Consider the following 21068-nt stretch of genomic DNA (forward strand, 5'->3'; position numbering starts at 1 on the left):
CTCATTAATAATTCATAAAGAAAATACAAAAGAAATTAATGTTTAATGAGTGTCTTTATATCTGATAAAGACACGGCTAAACTTTACGTCCAATTTTCTAGGCCAAAATAACCCCAAATCTAAATAGTAGTGCAAGAAAGAGTTGATCTACATCAGAAGATTTTTAAGCCGTTCAATAAATTCGTAGTTCGTGTTTTATCAAGTCTAAAACACTCGGCTGCGCGTCGTGTTTTAAACTTGATAAAACACTGCTGCTCATTTATTAAACATTACTTAAAAACTGATATGGTCGGGAAATTACAGCTTTTTCAACCGAGTGATACATAGTTGATTAACTAATCACAGCATAACACAGCCGTATAGCTGTAGTTTTTTTTTTTTTTTTTTTTTTTAATTCCTGCTAACCTCGTGCGCTGTCATTGGCTACTTCGAGGCCACATGACATCTAACAAAAACGTCTCTGAGCGAGTAACACTCTGAACAATCTATTACGTCAAAGGGTAACAGACTAACAGTTCACCGTTACCCACAAATGTTGACCTACGCCCGTTGTTGCACGTGAATTCCTAGTTAGTAGAGGGCTTTTCGTTGCGCTATAAAACAAAACACTTAACGACTAGTCCGCCAGGAGACCGGGGAAAAAGGGGCCGGAGACTCTCGGGAAACAAAATTTAGGGGCGGTCATCAACTCTTTCTTGTCGCGCACGGCAATTTACCGTTCCATATGTACCGGTGGCGAGAAATTAAACTTCCGTGTTAGTCTTAATTAAGGTTTTTCCTGGGTACGTTGCTTGCGCTCTTGTTGTGCTCCTGGGCAATAATTACAAAATTCCTTGTGAATCCTTTTGCTTTAACTAGAAAAAAATGTTTAATTTTCTATTCTGAGACTTGGCCCTACCATGGCTACAGTTGTGACATGTGTTCCTAAATGTGGCTCTTATCGTTTCTTGGAACTGGCGCTGACCAAAACGAGCGCGGTCGCGTTGAACACGGGACCTCGTTCCCAGGATTGCTCGTCATCATACCAGTAGGGTGGTTACCAAGGCATGACAAAGCAAAATACTCAAGCAAAAGTTGCAATCGACGAGTGAGTTGAGTGAGGAAAAGTCTGGAAAATTAACGAAATACTGCTTGTTGAAGGATGGTATGACTAATAATTGACGGTAAGATAATTTTAATGTTATCTTTGACGAAGTCTTATCGAAATAATTGTTTTAGGAATACCTCGTTGTGTTGTTGACAAGCAACTGCGACAAATTCGTGCGCTGTCACATTCACTGACAATAACTTTTCTGTTTTAAATTTCACTGTAGCTGGGCGCTATGTAGCCAGGAAAATAGCCTCAGTGTTTTCCAGGCCTAACAGGCAAGCCCAGTCGTCGGAAACCATGGATGAATCAGCCACTGTGCCTAAAGCCACATCACAAAAATATTCATCGCCAGCCGTCACGGACAGTGACACCCATGCATCTGCTAACGAATGGAAGGAAACTGAATATTCTAATGGAACTGTCAGTCATGTAAATGGAGAAGGACCTGCAAGACAGCGAGTGTTTTAACAAGAGACATGCTTACAAAGAAAATTTGACATGCTTGTGTATTTATCATGACTATATAGCTTAATCTTAGAATTTGAAATATCTAATGTTCCAGAATGTTCTAGCTCAGTAGAGTGATGCCACTGGCTGAATGTTTTCATCAGATGTAGTTTATATAATTTTAGCTTGGTTTTCAGTATTCTCAGTAGCAACATAAGAACTAGCAAGCCATGAAATCTTCAAAATAAGCATGCCATAAGAGTTCAATTAATCCCTAGCAGGCTTATTTTATTTTCAAGACCTTTTGTGATTGTTTAATTAATTGCTGGCTTGCAGCTGACGTCATTGCAGCCATGCTGGTGGACAAGAACAAAGTGTTTCCCTCCGCTGAGAACTAAACTCGTTTATCATGCAAATTCCGCGAAAATATATTTTATTGTTTTGTCCACCAACATGGCTGCCTTGTCACATGGTTGCAAGCCAAGAATATAAAATTATGCTGGGGTAATCCTGGGATAAACAAAAAAACCCATCCAGGGAGGGTAGAAATATGCCTAGACACTTCATGCAATAGAAACCAGAGAAACCCCCAGCCTGATGGGGCTATAGGCTAAAACACAGGGTTTACCTACACCTACCCAACCCTCCAAGTTTTCTTAGTGACCATTTGGCCACCAACTGCTCAAGTTTGGTTGCCAGCGAAAAATTTAAGTTGCCAAATTTAGCTCATGCTTTCAATCCTTTTTCTTAATTTTAGTCCCCAGGCTGGTGACTTCTGTTCCAATTTAGTCGCCAGCTCCAAAATTTTAGTCGCCATGGTGACTTAAATGGTCTTAACTTGGAGGGTTGCTACCTTAATCAACAGAAAAGGGGACTTGGTAGAGGGGGCTTGTAAAGGGTCCTATGGAAAATTTGAAGTTCTAGAGGGAGGACTTCGAGAGGAATCTAAAAGAGGGAGCTTAATAGAACTTTTATGGCAAGCGTCATGCTGTAAACTGCATTTGCACAAGCTACATGTGTACAAGTTCCATACATCATGTCGATCAGCTTGATGAGATCCAATGGTCAAAAGTGCTGTCTGTAACTCATACGTTCCAAGCTTTGGTCTTTTTTGTTTTGATTTTGTTATGTAGCTGTCTGTTAATTTGCGATTGTCCTTTGTGAAATAGTATGTTGTGGATCACTGTTCATTTGTTCCAGCTGGTGATAATGACAGAATTGCTACAAACGTTCTTTTTACAGAAATGTAGCTTTACTTGAAGAGATAATTTCCTCCAGCTGTTAACATTGATCAGTGTTCATTGCAAGCTACACAATGGTAGAGTTCAACCATGAATAAAAAATATTGAATAGTCGACTCATTTCTACAAACAATATAGGGAACACAGAAAGTTTCTATGTTAATTAAATATGTGTAAATTTCAGAGAAACACTACATTAACAAGTTGTCTGTATTTTATTTAACACAGTGTTACAACTTTTCAGTGCTTTTATTTTCCTTTACCATTGCCGTTTACCATATACATCCCCTGCAATCTCCCTGCCCTCCCCACAGTCATTTAAGTGGTTGTCCTTTAACAATTGTACTCCATTTTTTGGTAACGTGTGATTTCAGAAATTATCCATACCTTCCCTGTGGAAGGTCAATGGAAATCCCATGGGGAAGGTATGGAGAAGGAGAAGGGTGGGAGTTGGTCTCAAAGTAAAAAGCTTACCAGGAATTTCCAGAGGAGTGGATTGTGGGGAGGTGGGAGGGGATTATGAGTTGCACAATTCTAAATTGAAAAAAAAATGTTCATGCAAATTGTTTGCATCTTGCCTTGTTTTGTCAAAGGGTCTGTAGTTACTTGGAATGTCCTTGACCTTGAATCTTTGAACGTCCTTGAAAAGTACTTGGTCTTTTATTCTATTCTAGCCCTAGTCTTTCTTTTCTTCTTTTTTTACTATTTTTTTCTCTTTTTTTGGGAAGGCGGAGGGGAGTGGGTGGGTGTGTTTTTCCATTTTTGATCCCAATCACAATAAAGAAAATTTACTTGCAAGCAAAATGTTGACGGTAATTTACCTAGCCTTAACACAATTTCTACGAAATTCATGGAACGACAGCATAGTGCTCCATCTTCAATTGTGATCGAAATGTTGCTATGTATACACTTCTAGTCACTAAATGTGCAACTTGTAACCACTGTTGTCAAAAGCCATGCCTCACTTTCTCCAGCTGTTTATTAAAACAAAAAAAACAAAAAAAGAGATTTGGCCTGCTGATGGGGGTATTTGGTTTTATGCTGTCAATAAGTCTCAAATAACAAGGCAAAAAAGTGAAACAAATGAAACAGGAAACCTTTGTCAAATGTGTGAAGAAGCGGAGTCAGTCTTTATTGATCCAACCTGATTAAAAAAATTACACTTGTTAAGATTTTGCGCGTGAGTTTTTCCAAAGAACATGGCATCAAAAATTGTATGCAAAAATTACGCGTACTTTCTGGGATTAATTAATTAACAAAAGATCTGGAGGCAAGACTATTCTTGGTCTTTAAATTGATGGAACTAAATTTCTTCCACGCACTCTTTCCTCGCGCTCGAACTCTCATTATCTTTCCTCTTTTAACGCCGGTCACGCTGGCTAGACTTCTCTATCTGGCAGCAAACAATGAAAGCGGAATGCTGACCAAACAATTGCGGCTACACGGTAAAACAGTATACTACAATCGTGTGGTATTTGACACATCTTCTTTCGACAACGTTTTCAGCGCTTCTGAACAACCCACTTGACGCAGAGCATCACAGAGTGTTTTAAGAGTCGCTTTCTGAGGGCCAACACTTTCCTTCCATGTCAAAAGCCCTTGATAGCACTTTTCAACAACTTTACAGTGTTTGTAATCCTCGTCCAAATTTCTTATCATCATCTCATTCATGGATAAATTTCGCAAGACATCCATCCAGTACACTCCAACATGGGGGCTGACGGAAAGGCAATGTCCTTCTGTTACCGGTTCGTCGTCTCTACCTAATGACGAGGAAAAGTGAACGCAGTCTACGGATCCCCCACTAGGAGAATCTGAAAAAGAAACAGAAAAATAACCTCGCAGTGAAAGATCAGTAATGCAAACATCGCTGTTCAACTCGTTAATAAAGCCGGTGCATCGGTGCCTGTTGCAATGTTTCAATTTTATGCTTGTTGGCGGTGTGACTCAGCAGGTAATAAAACGAGTAACTTATCTTCCCATGAACTAGGCCTGCTGTCCGTCGGGGAGAAAGGCTAGACCCCCCCCCCCCCCCCTCCCATTTTAGGAAGCAAAATCCAAGAATAAACTGAGATGCGAATTCAAAGTGTCTAGCTCTCAGAATGATTTATTATGACGTCGTTTCCATTGCTGGAGGAGTCAAGGGGGTCAAAACGGGTCATTCATGTCAAACACTACTTGCAAACCAAAGAAGTTATTTATGTTCTTGTGTTGGCAGTAAATAGCTCAAGGACCCGTTGGCAAATTGAAACATTATATTCAAACATTTTTGCGGGGCCTCCTACCAAAAAGATATAACGGAAGAAGAAGATTGTCGATTAAGCAACTTGCAATGTTTTCGACCTCTGCAACAAATTGCAGGGTGCTCTTCGCCTCTCTTAAGGCGTACCTGTACTGACTAGTGCTCGTAATTTGTCATTCACTGGACTTTCAAATACACAATCAAATGAGAACTGGCCATTAAAGTTAGAAAATAACTGTACTTGCTTTCAGGTTTTGAAAAGTTTAAAAAAGGAAAATATTTGCGATTCCTTCTCTTTTCATTTGATAATCCATTCTACTTGATTGTACAATGTGAAAAGCCTCATTACAAACCTGGGGATGTTGGTTGTTCTGAAAGGTAGGCTCCATTCCGAAACTCTGCTACATTATGATCTGCAGCAAGGTTCTGTGTTCCACCAGCACTGGCAAAAAGTGTTGAAGAAGTGGTCATGAGATTTACAAAGTGTTTTTTTGTTTTTTTTTTTTTTTTTTTTTTTTTGTTTTCATATGGGAAGGTAATGATTCTATTTCAATCTGTTTCTATTCTATTTTATTATATTTTACACTATTCTATTCTGTTTCTGTTTGTATTCTATGCTCTGCTATTCATTCTCTTCTCTTTTCCAGCATTCTTGTTTTTGTCTCCTCATCTCATCTCTTCTCTTTTCTTCTATTTTATTTTATTCTATTTTATTATATTCCATTCTACCAGGCAATTCTATCCTATTCTATTCTACACTATTGTATTATATTCTACACTATTCTATTCTATTCTATTCTACACTATTCTACTTTATTCTATTCTTCCATACTCTACTATCCTCTGCTTAGTCTCTTATTCTCATCCCTTTTTCTCTTCTCTTCGCTATATTCTAACTTTACTACACGTGAATGCGACTCCAATCTATTACGAATACATTTTGATTATTCAAAATATTCTGTTAAGTACTTTAAAACTTACCGGTATTTCCGCACACAGAGACTGACACAGATCAAAATTGCTGCAAGAAGTCCAAGGGAAACTGAAATGGCTAATGATGAATTAGAGTTCTTCTTTTTTGAGCTGTTGTTGTCCTTGTTGAAGGTGTTTTGTTTACCAATGTTGTTGATGAAAGCGGTGGGAATTTCTGAAAGGAATTAACAAAATATCAGCAAACTTGGTAGATCGTAGCCTGAATTTCAGACATCCCTCTGTGCTCGCCTGCTTGCCAGAAGGGACGTCTGAACACATTTGAGCCTAATGCTGTCCGGTGATAGGTAGATCGTTGTCAATGATCAATAAATAGAGGTGAACAATACTGCTACCGAAAATACTTACCGTGAATGGCTGTGTGACAGTGAATGTCTGTGTGTCTGTGTGTCTGTCTGTCTCTCTGTCTGTTTCTGTCTTTCTGCCTGTCTGTATGTATGTCTGTCTGTCTGTCTGTCAACCTGCATGACTTCCGTTTGAGGAGTATCTTCACCTTAAATGCAAAAGGTGTAAAACCAGGCCTTTCATTTTCCAAATCTTGTAATTTTGTACAACAAACGAGCATAGAGACCGTTCTCTTTGTCAGATTTATCGATAAATCGTTCATGCATGTACAAATAGTAAGAGGTAGCCTCCCTCACCATTACACTGAGTCTGTGTTCCAGTCCATGTTCCATTACTGTTACATCTCCGAATTCTTGATCCAGTCAAGTTGTATCCTCTGCCGCAGGAAAACTGACATGTTTGCCCTGACAAATTGGAACACGGCTGCAAACTTCCGTTGGTGGGTGCGAATAACTGGGGACAGCGAATTACTATTTTACAAAAAAAAATGAAACTTAAAACATCGAATGTATAACTAATTATAATATTTTCGGTGATAATGACAGCTAGATTGGTGCTTAATATGAACGGAATCAAGCTAGAGGTGTGAACCTTGCATACTAAAAAGTTCCAGTTACGAGGTTGTGGCAAAGACGGTATTCATTTCTCAGTCATAATTTCGGGTCATTTACGGATTCTTAGCTTGGCAAGTAAGAAATAGTTTCTCAGAAATCAAAGCAACTGACACTTTCTGTTTATTCCGTTTATCACTTACTCGTGTACGCATCAACAAAGAGTAAAACAAAGCTTCCCTTTCTCACCATTACATCGTGTCTGTGTTCCAGTCCATGTTCCATTACTGTTGCATCTCCGAATTCTTGATCCAGTCAGGTTGTAACTTTTGTCACAGGAAAAATGGCAGGTTTGCCCTGGCAAATTGGAGCAAGGCTGCAAACGTCCGTTGGCGGGTGCAAATAACTGGGGACAGCGATTCACTATTTTGCAAATAAAGATAAAGAAACTAAAGTCACCGAATTTGGAAGGTTTCTGATATTTTTGGTGGTAATGACGGCTTGAATGGTGCCAAATAAGAAAGAAATCAAGCCAGGATTGTCAAACTTTACGTGCCAAAATTGTCAACAACGATGTTGTGGCTTTGTCACTTAAAATTTCTCACTTTCAATTTCGGGCCATTATTTGTGGTTTCTTAGCTCGTTATCATCATCATCATCATCATTATCATCATCATCATCATCATCATCATCATCATCATCATCATCACTATTATCACCATCATCGTAATCATCATCATCATCATCATCATCATCATCATCATCATCATCATCGTAATCATCATCATCATCATCATCATCATCATCATCATCATCTTTTATTTATTTATTTATTTTCCACTTCAGATGAATAGTATTACAAAGGTTTCCAAATATAAGAACTACTTTATTAGAAATCGAGTAACTGGATCTGCCTTCGTTAAGTAACTTCTCGTTCACCGATTTACAAATAGTAAGAGGTAGCTCCCACACTCACCCTTACACCGTGTCTGTGTTCCAGTCCATTTTCCGTTACTGTTGCACCTCCGAGTTCTAGGTCCAGTCAGGTTGTAACCTCTGTCGCAGGAAAAGTGACAGGTTTGCCCTGACAAATTGGAGCAAGGCTGCAAACGTCCGTTGGCGGGTGCAAATAACTGAGGACAGCGATTCACTATTTTACAAATAAAGATAAAGAAAGTAAAGTCACCGAATTTGGACTGTTTTAAATATTTTTGGTGGTAATGACGGCTTGAATGGTGCCAAATTTATAAAGTTATAAAGCCGGGGCTGTTAAACAACGTCCTAAAAGGTGTCAACAACGATGTTGTGGCTGTGTCACTTAAATTTTACCAATTACAATTTCAGGCCCTTCTCTAGATCACTTATTAGACGTTCATGCATGTACAAATAGTAAGAGGTAGCCTCCCTTCCTCACCATTACACTGAGGCTGTGTTCCAGTCCATGTTCCATTACTGTTGCACCTCCGAATTCTTGATCCAGCCAGGTTGTACCCTTTGTCGCAGGAGAAATGACAGGTTTGCCCTGACAAATTGGAACACGACTGCAAGCTTCCATTTGCGGGCGCTAATAATTGGGGACAGTAGGTTGCTATTTCACAATTAAAACAAAAAATAAGAATTTGAACTGTTTGTGATATCTTATATAATGTCAAGTTCATTGGTTTAAAAAGAAAAAAATGGAATCAAGCTTAGTTAGGGTGTCAAGCCTAACAAACAAATTCCAGCAACAATGTTGAGATATGCCTATCTTTATATTTAACTGAACAAATGTCGAAAAAAATAGGATGCCCCGTGCAGGATTCAAACCCACGACACCCCCATCTCATGGAAGGTACTCGAACCTCCCAGGCTTCTCGGATTGGGAATTATTTCTGTTGATCGTCGAGACACATGCTCATCGGACCAGATGCTATATTTAAATTAAAGACTTTGTAACATGCATACCATAAAAAGTTTCCTTGTGATCGTAAATGTGCAACTCCATTGGACGTCCCATTCCGCGAACCAGGACTTTTTGGAGAGAAGACGTCATGTTGTATTGATGAACACTTTTGCTGTTCCAGTCAGACCAGTACAAAACGTCACCAGAAAGACCTAGTCCAAATGGGTGCAGTTTGTCCTGTGATAAATCCAGTATCAGCACTCGGTTGTTTCCTTGGAGGTCTATCCTTTCGATCAGATCACGAAACGCATCACACCAGTACAACACTTTTTTGTGGTAGTCCAGAGCAAGCGAGTTCACCGCAATCAGTCCGGAGCTAACAAGAATTGTCCTGGCAGAACCGTCCATGTTGGCTTTCTCAATCTTTGGCGATGATCCTCTGCTACCCCAATACATCTTTCTAAAAAGTCAATTTCACGTTTATTTATAAATCAGTGTATAAGAACTATTATGCACTGGCGAAAAGTTGTGGAATCTGTATTTAGGCAAGAACAATATATCATAAGAAGAAGCTTTTCTAAAAAAAAAAGTGCGATTAGCCAAGCAATGTCCGGCATTCATCATCGGAATATATTAGGACATTTCATTGACGATTGTCCGAACATCTTCCAAAATCCTCTTAAAATAACTAGAGATTATCCATAAGCAGTCTGGCGTTTCCCGAAGATTAACGAACATTACCAAAAAATTCGGAAGATTTCCGACTTATGTCCCAATGTCCTTAAGGGTCGAAGGAAGAAACAGTAGAGTGACGTCTTGGCTTTAGACTATTTCTTTGGCCGTATATAAATATCTAATAATATGTCACCAGAACAAAAGCTATCTAACTGCCTGCAGCCTTGGATTTCTAGATTACCTTTCTGCATGATCGAGTAGTATAGCTCTTGGCTTTTCAATGTTTGATGTGATTAGACCTTTCCTTAATGACCCATCTAACCGAGCCACCTCAATTTTACTAGTTCCCTCGTCCGTCCAGAAAATGTTTCGTCCGATATAGTCGACTGCCAGCCCACCAGGAATGTCTACATCAAAGTACGCAATGATTTCAACTGAAGACCCATTGGGAAATGCTCTGGATACGCGTTTCAATTTCACATCTGTCCAATAAATTCTCCCTTCGACTGGATCGTAATCGACAGCCACAGGTCTTGCGATGCCTCTGGTGATCCCCAGTGGATGGCAAGGGGTGCCCGGTACAGCGAGAGGAACCTTGTAAATTTCCCCAGTAAACGCTTCAGCAAAGATCATAAATTTCTCTGAGTTTGTCTTGTAGAACATATCTTGGACATAAAAAAGGAAAAAAGTAACGTACTTCCTGAGTCCTGAGAGAATTGCCGGAAAATAACTACACAGTATACAAAGTTGAATAAAACGACTTCAAATATTGTTCGCGATAACACATTCTCATTTATGCACTCATCATTATCAACAATGTCAACAAGACTAAATAGGCTACTTTCCACATATTAAAATTTGGCTTGATAACGAGGCCTAAGGTACACAAACTAAAGAAATGAATAAACATGCTTGTAAAATTCCGTTTGTTTGTGTCCTCTAGGCATTGCTACCAAGCTGAATTTTAATATATAGAAAGAAGCCCTTTAAATTTACAGAGCTTAAAATGAAATAAAAGAATAAGTTTTTTCCTTTACCGCTGCAATATTTATCAACATCTTTTATTTTGAAATTGCATTACCGATTCCACGACTTCCACTCAAATCTACAATGCAGTGTATTATGTACATGCATGCGGCGCCTGGGCAAGGTGATTTTCACCAACATAACGAAGAATAATGTAAATAAAGCAAAACCATCAAAGCTTGCTTGTATGGGGGCTTTGCTATCTCTTTTAACCTTATATACAGCGAGGTGGGAATGGGGGAACGAACCTGCATGCCCTCAAAGAGTTCGAATGTTTTTTTCTTTTACCAATGCCTTCTAATTGGAAACAATTTGGTATGCGTTGTCAGGCATGTTTTTCCAATTTTTAGCGATCCCGTTTTAACAAAAAATTTTAACCTTCCTGCATTAAATGTCACATTTTTAGATAAGTTTAGCGCCCTTTATTAGTTTCGATCACTTTTAAGGCCATCTCAAGTTGCTGAAGAAAGATTTTCCATGCCGAACATTAGAGAGGAATCTGTTAGGAGATTAATTAAAACATGGGTCCTCACCATAGTCACAGGTTTTCCCATCAGACTTAAGGGCAATGCCCGTTGGACATGCGCATTGGTATCCTCCTGGCTTTAGAAGACAGAAGTCGCCGCAGAGTCCGTTGTTTTGAGAACAATTATGAGAACCTGATGATAGATACACAATGGTAGATAAAGAAACACAGACCCGGCTTTAGCCTAATGTAAACCTAAAAAAAGCAATTTGCAGGTTTCCCACCCATGTGCCTCTTGTTTCATCTTTTAGATAATTTAAGACAAGACAAGACAAGACAAGACAAGACAAGACAAATTTCCAAATTCCTCTATACAGCATGCCTTAAATGCATCAGGATAGTTGCAATAAACTTAAAAGAAAAATGGCCAGGGACTGGCCATTTTTTTTCAATAATCTACAAATAAAGTATTCCTATCGCGAAAACAAACGAGAGTGAAACTGTTTTGTCAGTGGAACGAACTTCCGAACAAAGCTCATATTACGGGTTGGCTCATTATGAATTTGGATGAAGCTTCTATTATGCACCGTAAGTACGTTTCGCAGAGGCAAATGGGCTTTTCAGAGCTTAATACTATAGCTAAGCCCTGTTTTCAGGGAGCAAATGCTGATTTGTTACCTGAAAATATCAAGGACGGATCAAACACGTGAATGTCCATTGGTTTTTGAAGGCCAGTTACTATCATATCCTGGTTTTTACTGCTTAAATTGAAACGAGAAATGCTTTTGCTCTTCCAATCGGTCCAGTATAATATGTTGTGGTACACTGCTAATCCGTAAGGAAGGATGCCAGCCGAGGAAAACATTATAAGTTGTCTATTTCCTCCAGTAAGGTCCGACACTTCAATCTTGTCCAGAAGAGCATCTGCCCAAAACAGACGGTTTGTAGCTTGGTCGATAGTGAGTCCACTTGGCGCAGCAAGGTTTCTTGTTACAATGGCTCGTCTCGCTGAACCGTCCATCTCAGCTTGCTCGATTTTTGGATTAACGCCCCAGTCTGTCCAGTACATCATTCTGAAGGTAAAAAAAAAAAAAAAAAAAAAAAAAAAACACGTTTTATGTAATGTGTTAATAGCAAATTCACGGTGTAGCAAGCAACTATTCATATATCCTGAGAAATACACTACAATTGGAGTTATGCTAAAATATCACGTTATGATTATTATTATTAACTAGGAAAAGAGTTGAAGTGAAAGTAGTGAATTTCACTACTTCCCTTCTTCCCTCCTTCCCTAGATTCCTGTTAAACATAGGCACGTAATGCGTGCAAGTCTGTCGTGCAAGTGTTTTAAGGCCTCTAGAGAATTAGACTTGTTCTCAGATTACCTACATTTCTAGTTAAATTACATAATAATAACACGCTTAGTTACCAGCCAAAATATTGTATTGTTTTCTTGAAATAAACCAAATGATATTACTATTTTCGTTAACCTTTAATAAACAAAAAGGAAAATAATAAGAAAGAAAACAATTTGCAACAGATGGGAACTCTATCTTTTGGCCTCTCGGCCTGCTCTCGATTAGCAGCTAGATGACAATCAAACTAAGTGGAGTGAACTGAAGTGTGGAAAGTTTAACATCATATGTTGTGGCAAATCTTTATTTGTCAGTTTGTTGTTTTCGATTCATGTTTTATAAAACATTTTCCGAGTTTAGTGGCTTATAGCCACTTTGATTAGTAGCATGATGCAACTTGGTCAAAGAAAACTCCAATTTTGCGTTTTATTTACCAATCGATATTGTTACTTTCTTCTTAAAGTTTATTATGAATTGGTAACAGGACCTTGTATTGAGCAATTCTGTCAGTTAACATACTTGTGATTAACACGTCACGTCTTCCGTTTTTCTATTCTATCACATTTATGTAAAGTTGCTACGAATCACGTTTCATTATCGTTACAGTAAACGTCCAATCAACATGACTCATATGTTTACGCCCAATATCATCAACCCTCATAACCCACGCAACGAAAACATCAGATAAGACAAATATTATAGCAGATCATGCAATTTACCCATTTCTTTCATCAAGTACAATCGCCCTGGGCTGATCTAGTCCATTCGCGAACAGCAGCTTTTTTCCTTTTCCATCCAACCGAGCTACTTCAATCCTATTGGTTCCTGTGTCAGTCCAATAAATGTTACGTCCCACATGGTCAATGGCTAAGCCGTCGGGTGTTTGAACATTGCAGAAAAACAAAGTCCTCACTGATGTTGCATTAAAAAAAGCACTCAAGATTCGACCATATGCAACGTCTGAAAAGTACACTCGATTTTCGACAGGATCGAAGTCCAATGCAACAGGGCGCTGATTTCCAAGATGTTTAAACAAAAGTTTAGGGGTGAAATAGTTGACGTCCAATGATATAATATTCGTGGATTTGGCGTCAGCGTCGGTGAAAAGAATAAACTTCTTTGCTTCTGTAATTAAAACAACAAAAATTTAGTCAGGTCGTAGTTTGGGAATTACTTTCTGGGTAAAGATGAACAAAATATGTTTTTTTGTAGGGGTTGGTGCAGGGCGCCGATTTCTCTTTCGTAAAGGGCCAATGCCATTTTTTCACGGTCGATGCTTTTGCATTCTCGACCCCAGACCTCTCGTCTTTGACACGTGACCACATGCGTGAGAGAGCTTAGGAGTCGCGAATGATGCTATCGTTGTTAACTAACCATTGCTTTCATAATGGTTCGACGCAGTGTTCAATGCCATTTCTGCTCTAGTAATGTCTGGAGCACAACTGTAGGCGAAAGCTTTGAAGTGATTTTTGAATACATCTGGGCCTCAATAAGGCGCTTCTTCCCAGGCTTGTAAATGACGGGGATGACCGAAGGATTTTTTGGGGTTTGAAATTTTCGATCGTGGGATTTTTTTGGGTTGGAAATTTTGGCAAGTATTTTTTTGGGTGACTTGATTTAAATAGGGGATGTTTTTGGGTATTAAAAACGAACTTAAGAGCCTTGGCGTATTTATGGTATGATAAAAAAAAAAAAACAAACACGAGCGTTTAATTTTTTATGATTTTCGTTTTGTTATATTATTGCCCCTCCTGGCAATTTAGGGGTAATTTAACAAGGGATTTTTTTGGGGAGTTATTTTTGGTTCAGGGACTTTTGGGGGTTATGTTGGAAGACTTAGAGATTTTTTGGGGTTCTAAAATTTGTCTTCATTCGATCATCCGCGTCATTTACAAGCCGGAGTACCCCCCCACCCCTGGGCGCTTCTTACAGCTAAGCTAGATTCACACTAAAGTTAGCTATGCAATATAAATAGGCTCAGCCGTTATAACACTTACTGGAGAGCCACCTTATATATATATTTTTTTTTTTGGGGGGGGGGGAGGGGGTGGTCTAGGACAAGATTCATTTGCAGTAAAATCAAAATCACTGTCAGACGGTAATGTGCATGGCAGTCTATTATAAATTGTGTAGATAAAAAAGAAAAATGTAAATGGTTTCACATAATCGAAGGAGTGCTCAATGCAAATACATGCAGAGCGGAATGCTAATTTAATGACATACTGTAGTGACAGTTACTCGAGTTTCACGCACAAGGCGAAAGTATGTATGGCGCGATAATACGATTTTTTCTAAACCGGATTCAACTAAAAAATTGCAGCTTGTTCATTTAAAATAAATAGGTGAAGGTTTTGTTTTTTTAGTCAACAGATCCTGTATATACTCGGTCTTGTTTTAGTAAACCAATTTAGGTGCAACACGTGCATAAGAGTGCCCCGACTAAACCGATTTTAATCCCACGCAAGCGCAATGTCCGAAGCACAAACACTTACTTATACTTTCTGTCACAAGTAAAAGCAAGGCTCAATACTTCCTTTTGATAGGTCCGGTGTTACTATGTTACTTATATTGCATGTTTTACCTAAAAAATAATTAAAATACGAAAGGGCGCGACATTGGTGGTTGTAAGTGTATCAATATTACCTAGATTGTTCAGCCATTTTTATCAGAGAAATGATTAAGAAAGAAAATACGTATAAGACGTATTGTCGACGCAAATTCTTCTGACCTGCACAAACGTTTAGAGTTGGCTTGTGTATCAACATTAACAGAGACAGCGTCCAAATCCACCAGATCGTACTCATGGTACGGCGGCCGCCGCCAATAGTTTCTGTTTGAAACAAAAAGAAACAATATCAAAACTAATGTAACGCAGCGAGAAACAATTCAACGCCTCTTCGCACAAAATGTAAAAGCAAATAGATTGAACTCTTACCAAAATAAACAGCACACTAGCACAAAGTAGTAATTATCTCCCCACAGAAAATCGGGCTTGAAGGATTGTTATGCCTTATTACAAATGCTGTCCACTGACGTATGCCAAATCGTAAAAGAAAGTTTTGAACTTCCTTCCAAGATCTTTCTGGCGCAACACAAATAGGCTTAGACCGATAGAAACAGTAATGAACGGGAGACTAACTACTAACTTGGCAGTAGTAACTAACAAGAGTTTAGCAAAATAGCTGCAACGAACGCCACCTTCCATCTACGCGACAGATCACCTTTGCGTGTGCATGCGGAATGCCTATTGAATCGTTTCGTCCCTTTTATTTTTACAGAACCATCAATTTCATATTTTCAGCTTTCAAGGGACTTTCCCTTCTCATGACGCCGGTTGCATTTTTAGTAGTGTTTTTGTGCGCTCTATGTGAGTGTTTATGGCTGGTCACGTATAGATAAAACAAATAAAGCCATGGCAAATGAAGTGGTGTAGTGGTGCAAATGCATGAAGACATGACAAACATTAAGTTTGAAAAATGGTCCTTGAATTGCGGCGTAGCAGCGAATTCAATTCAAATGCCCACAGTCATTTTCTTTACTGAGTCGATATTGACCCCACTGCGTAAGCAGTAGATAATTATTCTGAGAAGGTTTAAACGTCTTGTCGAGCGGCGGTGTTTATATTTGTTATTGGGGGAGTGAAGTGATCACGTTTCACGGAAACAAATCAAAAAAGTCATTTTGCGTAAATTCCAGTTTATAATCTCTCACGGTGGCAACAAAACCACAATTAACGGCAAATTAAGAGTCGTACTCGGTAAGAATAAAGTTAGGGCGAACGTCGGAATCTCGAAAATTTGGCTGAAACTTGTATGTAGTCTTGGTTTTTATCGGTTCTGAAGTGGAGCCAATATGGCAGATCAAAGGACTTCTTTTCACTCTACCTCTACCTCTACCTCTTCCTCCGAGCATACCATCATATTTTAGCAAAACACATTAGCACTGCCTTAAAGAAGTATCTTTTTCTCTTTTTAGTATCAAATATCAAAAGTTTCGTTGTACCTCTAGGTTGTTTTCGGGACTCAAAAAATATTATGCATACATGTATCAAAAGACCAATATCTCCCATGTTATTTTGATTGAGAACAATGTGTTTAACCTGAATGTATAGTGTTTATAGATGGTTTGATACGACAAATAAAAAACGAGCAACTTCAAAGGCACGTAAGAAAAAAAAATCAACAATTTGCCAAGTTTAGACTATCGTGCGACCATAAAAATCAACAGCAATAACGTCAAGTGTTTGAACTATGTTCTATATTCGAGGAAATATAAGCAAATTTTGCTTCCAATGAGCGATTTATCACTTAATGAAAACGAACAATGTCTTTTTTTATAATATCTTAGAGAGGGTTCGCGATCACTCCTTCGATTTCATTGATGGAAATGTGAAAAGGATTCCTGTACTGAAAGAAGGCCGCTATTCTTATGAATGCATATAACAAGGACGCCGGGGTCATTATATTTAGTACAATATAAGCTACTTGAAAAATAACGAAAATCATGCAAAACAAGTACAAAGAGCACGTACTATTAAAGATGATTCTAAACTACGCTTGCTTACCGGTTTTACTGATGTTACCAGAGCTTACTGTTGTGTTACGCCGTTAACATTCTTTCAGTATCACGTGCGATCTGCTTTTTTCCAGTCTTTATTTCTCTGAAAGCGCGAGGCTCTCCAACGGCTTTTAATGCTCTAACAGCTAATTTTCAAGTCATGTTGAACTTTAAACTTGCGTATCATTTCCGCATTCTTAGCCCATGACGTCATTCATCGAATTGTGTAAGCAGGCGATGGCATCGCGCGATTACTCTAAGGATCAAACCGAAGAGCGCTGGAAGCGCTAGCTAGACAATTTTTTTGTTTACCTTTTGATTCGTCATCGTGATTGTGAGGTAAGCGGATCGTTCTTTGCAGGTTACAGCATCGGCAAAGAGTGTTAAATTGATGGTTGTTACAAAAATATTTCTTCGCATAACATTTTATTTATAAACGAAAAATTTTGAATTTTTTTACAGCTCTAGCACTTGTCAAAACCAGCTAAATTTTTTGTAAAAAATAAAAGTAAACTAAGAAACAAAAATTTCTGATTTATCGATAACGTATTTTATGTTTGTGGCCGATCAAAATTTCTCTGTTGAACTGTTACAAAACTTGGGGCATCGTATTGAAGTAGTTCAATCCGTAATTCAAAGTGTAGGCTGTTAGTACATTTAGCATCATCAATTCCATCAGGATTGACAAATAACTTTTTGTAAAAAAATTTAAAGTTCTCACCAATGAGCAAACTAAGGTCTCTTAGTCAAACAGAATCCCAAAAGGCGCTTTTCATTAGTAAGAACTGGTTCAGTTGGCCAGAACGGTATATTGAAGAACAGAATTCTTTTGTTCGTCAGATTTTCCTGTCAAATCAGTCAAGGCACACTAAAATTCGTTATAGAAGAAATGGAAACCGCATTTTTAGATCCGGAACACTAGAGCCCTAAATTCCTTTGGGATTCTGTTTGGTCTCCCGGCCAAACAGAATCCCAAAAGGCGCTTTTCATTAGTAAGAACTGGTTCAGTTGGCCAGAACGGTATATTGAAGAACAGAATTCTGTTATTCGTCTGATTTTCCTGTTAAATCAGTCAAGGCATAAATATTATGCACTGTTGTGGTGAATTTGCGGGGAAATATTGTGGAAAAGGAACATTTTACCGTCAAAACTGCCGGACTGGCAGGTCAGTTGTGACAAATCGAGAGCGCGCTTATTCGCCCGTTCCCTTAATAATCTATCGTTGTATCTATATCTTGATCAGTGATCGTGATTTTTTCATGTTTAGATCTTGGGTCTTGCCCAGAGTACTTTATTATTTCTTATCTGTGAGGATGAAAAACGTTTTGGGCCTTTGGAATCAGGGTGTTTGTTAGTGCCAAAGTTACTCGAAATTGCTGTTCAAATTTGTTCTGAGAGGAACAACTCTTGTTGCATGAAGTGCCACTTTGTGGTTTGGGCATATACAGCTTATATTGGACTCTACCTTCTCCCATTCGGTTAGAACTTTGCTATTTTTAACCACGGCGGTATTTACATCTTTTTTTATTTTCCACCGGTTTATCTGAATTACAATCACAGAGTATGCGTGTCCCAATTCTTCCTTAATAGACCATTTGCATTATGACGTAAAAAACGCAAAGACTTCTGGTAGTTGTACTAGGTTCGCGGGAAAAAAACATTTCTGGCTTGTGATTGGCTAAGGGCAGCTAAGTGGGTAGGTGGACATCTATGACATTTATTTGAAGCCGAGCGGCTAGTCGAGCGGCTAAAGAATACGCTCTTGTCGTTTCGAAATTTGCTTATATATACATTCATATTTTAGTTACCTGTCAAAAATATTGAAAACAGGATGATAGCTTTGGAATGAAAATTGACTGACAAATATTGTTCGTGTTCAAGTAAGTTTAATATTTACGTTGTGTGGCGGAGTTGACTTGGTAGAATTTCATTCATCGCGGCCGACAACTTCTCTTCGTAAATAGTTTTAGCCTAAAATCACAGCTTCAAAAAATCGCGCACTGGAAACAGATTGCTCGAAAGGACGAGTCTAGGATATAACTAAATTTGTGTAGAATCAAGTGAAAGCAAGGCAAGCCATTGACTTTGTTCATCATGTATTTTCAGACGTTCAACAAACCAGAACAAACGATCACTTCCATCGATCGCAGGTGAATTAATTCTTGACTGAAAAGCTTAGAAAATTTACCATATATCATGATTGATCGGCGGGACGGTCAGTTTAATTTATTTTAACAGTGAGACAGAGAAACGAGTCAAATAATTTTCCTCGTTCAATCGAGCTTCATCGATGAATCATGAAGATCAATAATAAAGGATTTCCAAGCTGATCAATCAAAACTTCCCCGTGCAGGTGAATACAGATTATTTGTTTATTTATCTTAAAATTGTATTTCTTTTTTCGTCAAATTAGAACTGTAATTGCAATTTTCTTTAACAAAGAAGCTCTCTTGTTTTTTGTACTGGAAATGCCAACTCGTCGATTAGGAGTTCTGGTTTCAATACGAGCGAGGGCCGTGTGAGCAAATATAATTTTATTTACATAACTTTGTTGATGAGCGATTACTTGTGAGACTTGAACGATGAACCTCAAAGATTTTATCGAGTATAGACATCATGTACTCCCCCCCCCAAATAAAAAAGGGTAAAAAAGGGTAAAAAGGGTAAAATATTGCGCCTTCGTAAATTATTTGGAAATAAAAAATATATACATATTACCTTGCAAGCAAAAGTTTTATGAAATTAAATAAATAACTGCGCGACTTTATAATTGTTTTCCAAAATTCAGGGCCGTAATTGCAAGAGGCAAGACGAGGCAAAATCAAAAAACGAAATATGTTTTGTTGGGAAAATAATCCCCAGTTGAATTAGATTCATTTTCTTCAAGAAATACCTCATGAAAAAAATGTCTCTTTAAGAGTTTAAGAGCTTCTAGATTTTTTAAATTTTCTGGAGGGCATGCTCCCTGAGCCCCCTAGCAACATTTTGCATCGCCTAGTATGGCAAAGGTCCGGTTACGGCTATTAAAATAATATGCAACTTTTTTAATTTTCCGCTTTTAGATAGATGTTACTCAATTTTAGTTAAAATCTATAAGTATGCTTAAATGTGTTAATATTTTTTACTTCTATTTTAGATGATGGAATTAAGCTGATAGAGTTTCCCTAATGAAATAAAGGCTTACTTACTTACTAGTGTACCTTCCCAAGGGCTACATACTTGAGCACGAACGTACTGCACGAACGTACTGTTTCGCAGCTTTCCATTAAATGGCTACGCACTACATAAAGGTTTATCCCCAGGGGTGGGGGGGGGGGGGTTCTCCGGCTTGCAAATGACGGGGATGATCGAATGGAGGCAAAACTCAGGTCCCAAAAAAATCCCAAAGTCTTCCGACATTACCCAAAAAAATCCCTGGACAAAAAATAACCCCCACAAAATCCCTTGTCAAATTACCCCTAAATTGCCAGGAGGGGCCATAACATAACACAAAGAACGCTCGTTTGTTTATTCATCATAACAAAAATACGCCAAGGCCGCGCCAAGGCAGTTTAGTTCGTTTTTAATACCCAAAAAATCCCCTATATAAATCACGTCACCCAAAAAAATACTTGACAAATTGTACAACCCAAAAAAATCCCGGAATCAAAAATTTAAACCCAAAATCCTTCGATCATCCCCGTCATCAACAAGCCGGAGTACCCCCCTGAGGGTTTATCCACAAGCTCAGGAGTCTCAGTCACATTTTAAAATTTCCCTCAAGTCGGACTCCAAGTTCAGCTTTTTCACAGTAGGACTCATTTAACTTAAGAGTAGCGAAACGTCGATTTCACTTTTATAAGTCATCAGTAATCATTCTCCCCTTTTCGCAAACTTATATGGAAGTATCTAAGATAGTTAAGATTTAGTATCTATGATTGTAATGCCTGTTTGTTTACTATCGGGTTAACTTTGCTAGCCGCACATTTCTTTTTGTTTGTTGTTTAGTTTTTGTTTTTCGTTTTCAGCACTATCGTATTCTATTCATTCATTTAACACACAGTTCGAATAAGGAGGCGCGGTGGCCTAATGGTTAGCGCGCTCGGCTCTGAGTCGAACGGCCTGGGTTCGAGGCCTGGCCGGGGCGCTGCGTTGTGTTCTTGGGCAATACACTTTACTCTCCTAGTCGCATAATGCTGCGGTGACTAAGATAAGCTCCGGC

At 38.5% G+C, this 21068-nt stretch overlaps 1 protein-coding gene and 1 long non-coding RNA gene across 2 annotated transcripts in view; one reads left to right on the top strand and one right to left on the bottom strand.

Moving 5' to 3' along the window:
- Nucleotides 1–900: 900 nt before the first annotated feature.
- On the top strand, nt 901–2894 carry LOC144667534 (uncharacterized). Its single transcript, XR_013573327.1, has 2 exons — nt 901–1163; nt 1314–2894. It is a non-coding gene; the product is annotated as an uncharacterized LOC144667534 (long non-coding RNA).
- A 982-nt stretch (nt 2895–3876) lies between these two features.
- Nucleotides 3877–21068, bottom strand: part of LOC144628972 (low-density lipoprotein receptor-related protein 6-like) — a 58506-nt gene continuing 41314 nt past the window's right edge. The window contains exons 5-16 of the mRNA XM_078487107.1: nt 13030–13435; nt 11634–12028; nt 11023–11148; nt 9705–10128; nt 8851–9248; nt 8321–8494; nt 7883–8056; nt 7156–7329; nt 6652–6825; nt 6002–6167; nt 5374–5462; nt 3877–4592 (exon numbers count right to left, since the gene is read on the bottom strand). Of these exons, the coding sequence (XP_078343233.1) occupies nt 4237–4592; nt 5374–5462; nt 6002–6167; nt 6652–6825; nt 7156–7329; nt 7883–8056; nt 8321–8494; nt 8851–9248; nt 9705–10128; nt 11023–11148; nt 11634–12028; nt 13030–13435 (3056 nt within the window). The 3' untranslated portion in view covers nt 3877–4236. The remainder of the gene's footprint in view (nt 4593–5373; nt 5463–6001; nt 6168–6651; nt 6826–7155; nt 7330–7882; nt 8057–8320; nt 8495–8850; nt 9249–9704; nt 10129–11022; nt 11149–11633; nt 12029–13029; nt 13436–21068) is intronic.

The sequence above is a fragment of the Oculina patagonica genome, chromosome 10 (assembly GCF_052425735.1).
Source record: "Oculina patagonica isolate OP01 chromosome 10, crgOcupat, whole genome shotgun sequence".
Taxonomy (NCBI): Eukaryota; Metazoa; Cnidaria; class Anthozoa; order Scleractinia; family Oculinidae; genus Oculina; species Oculina patagonica.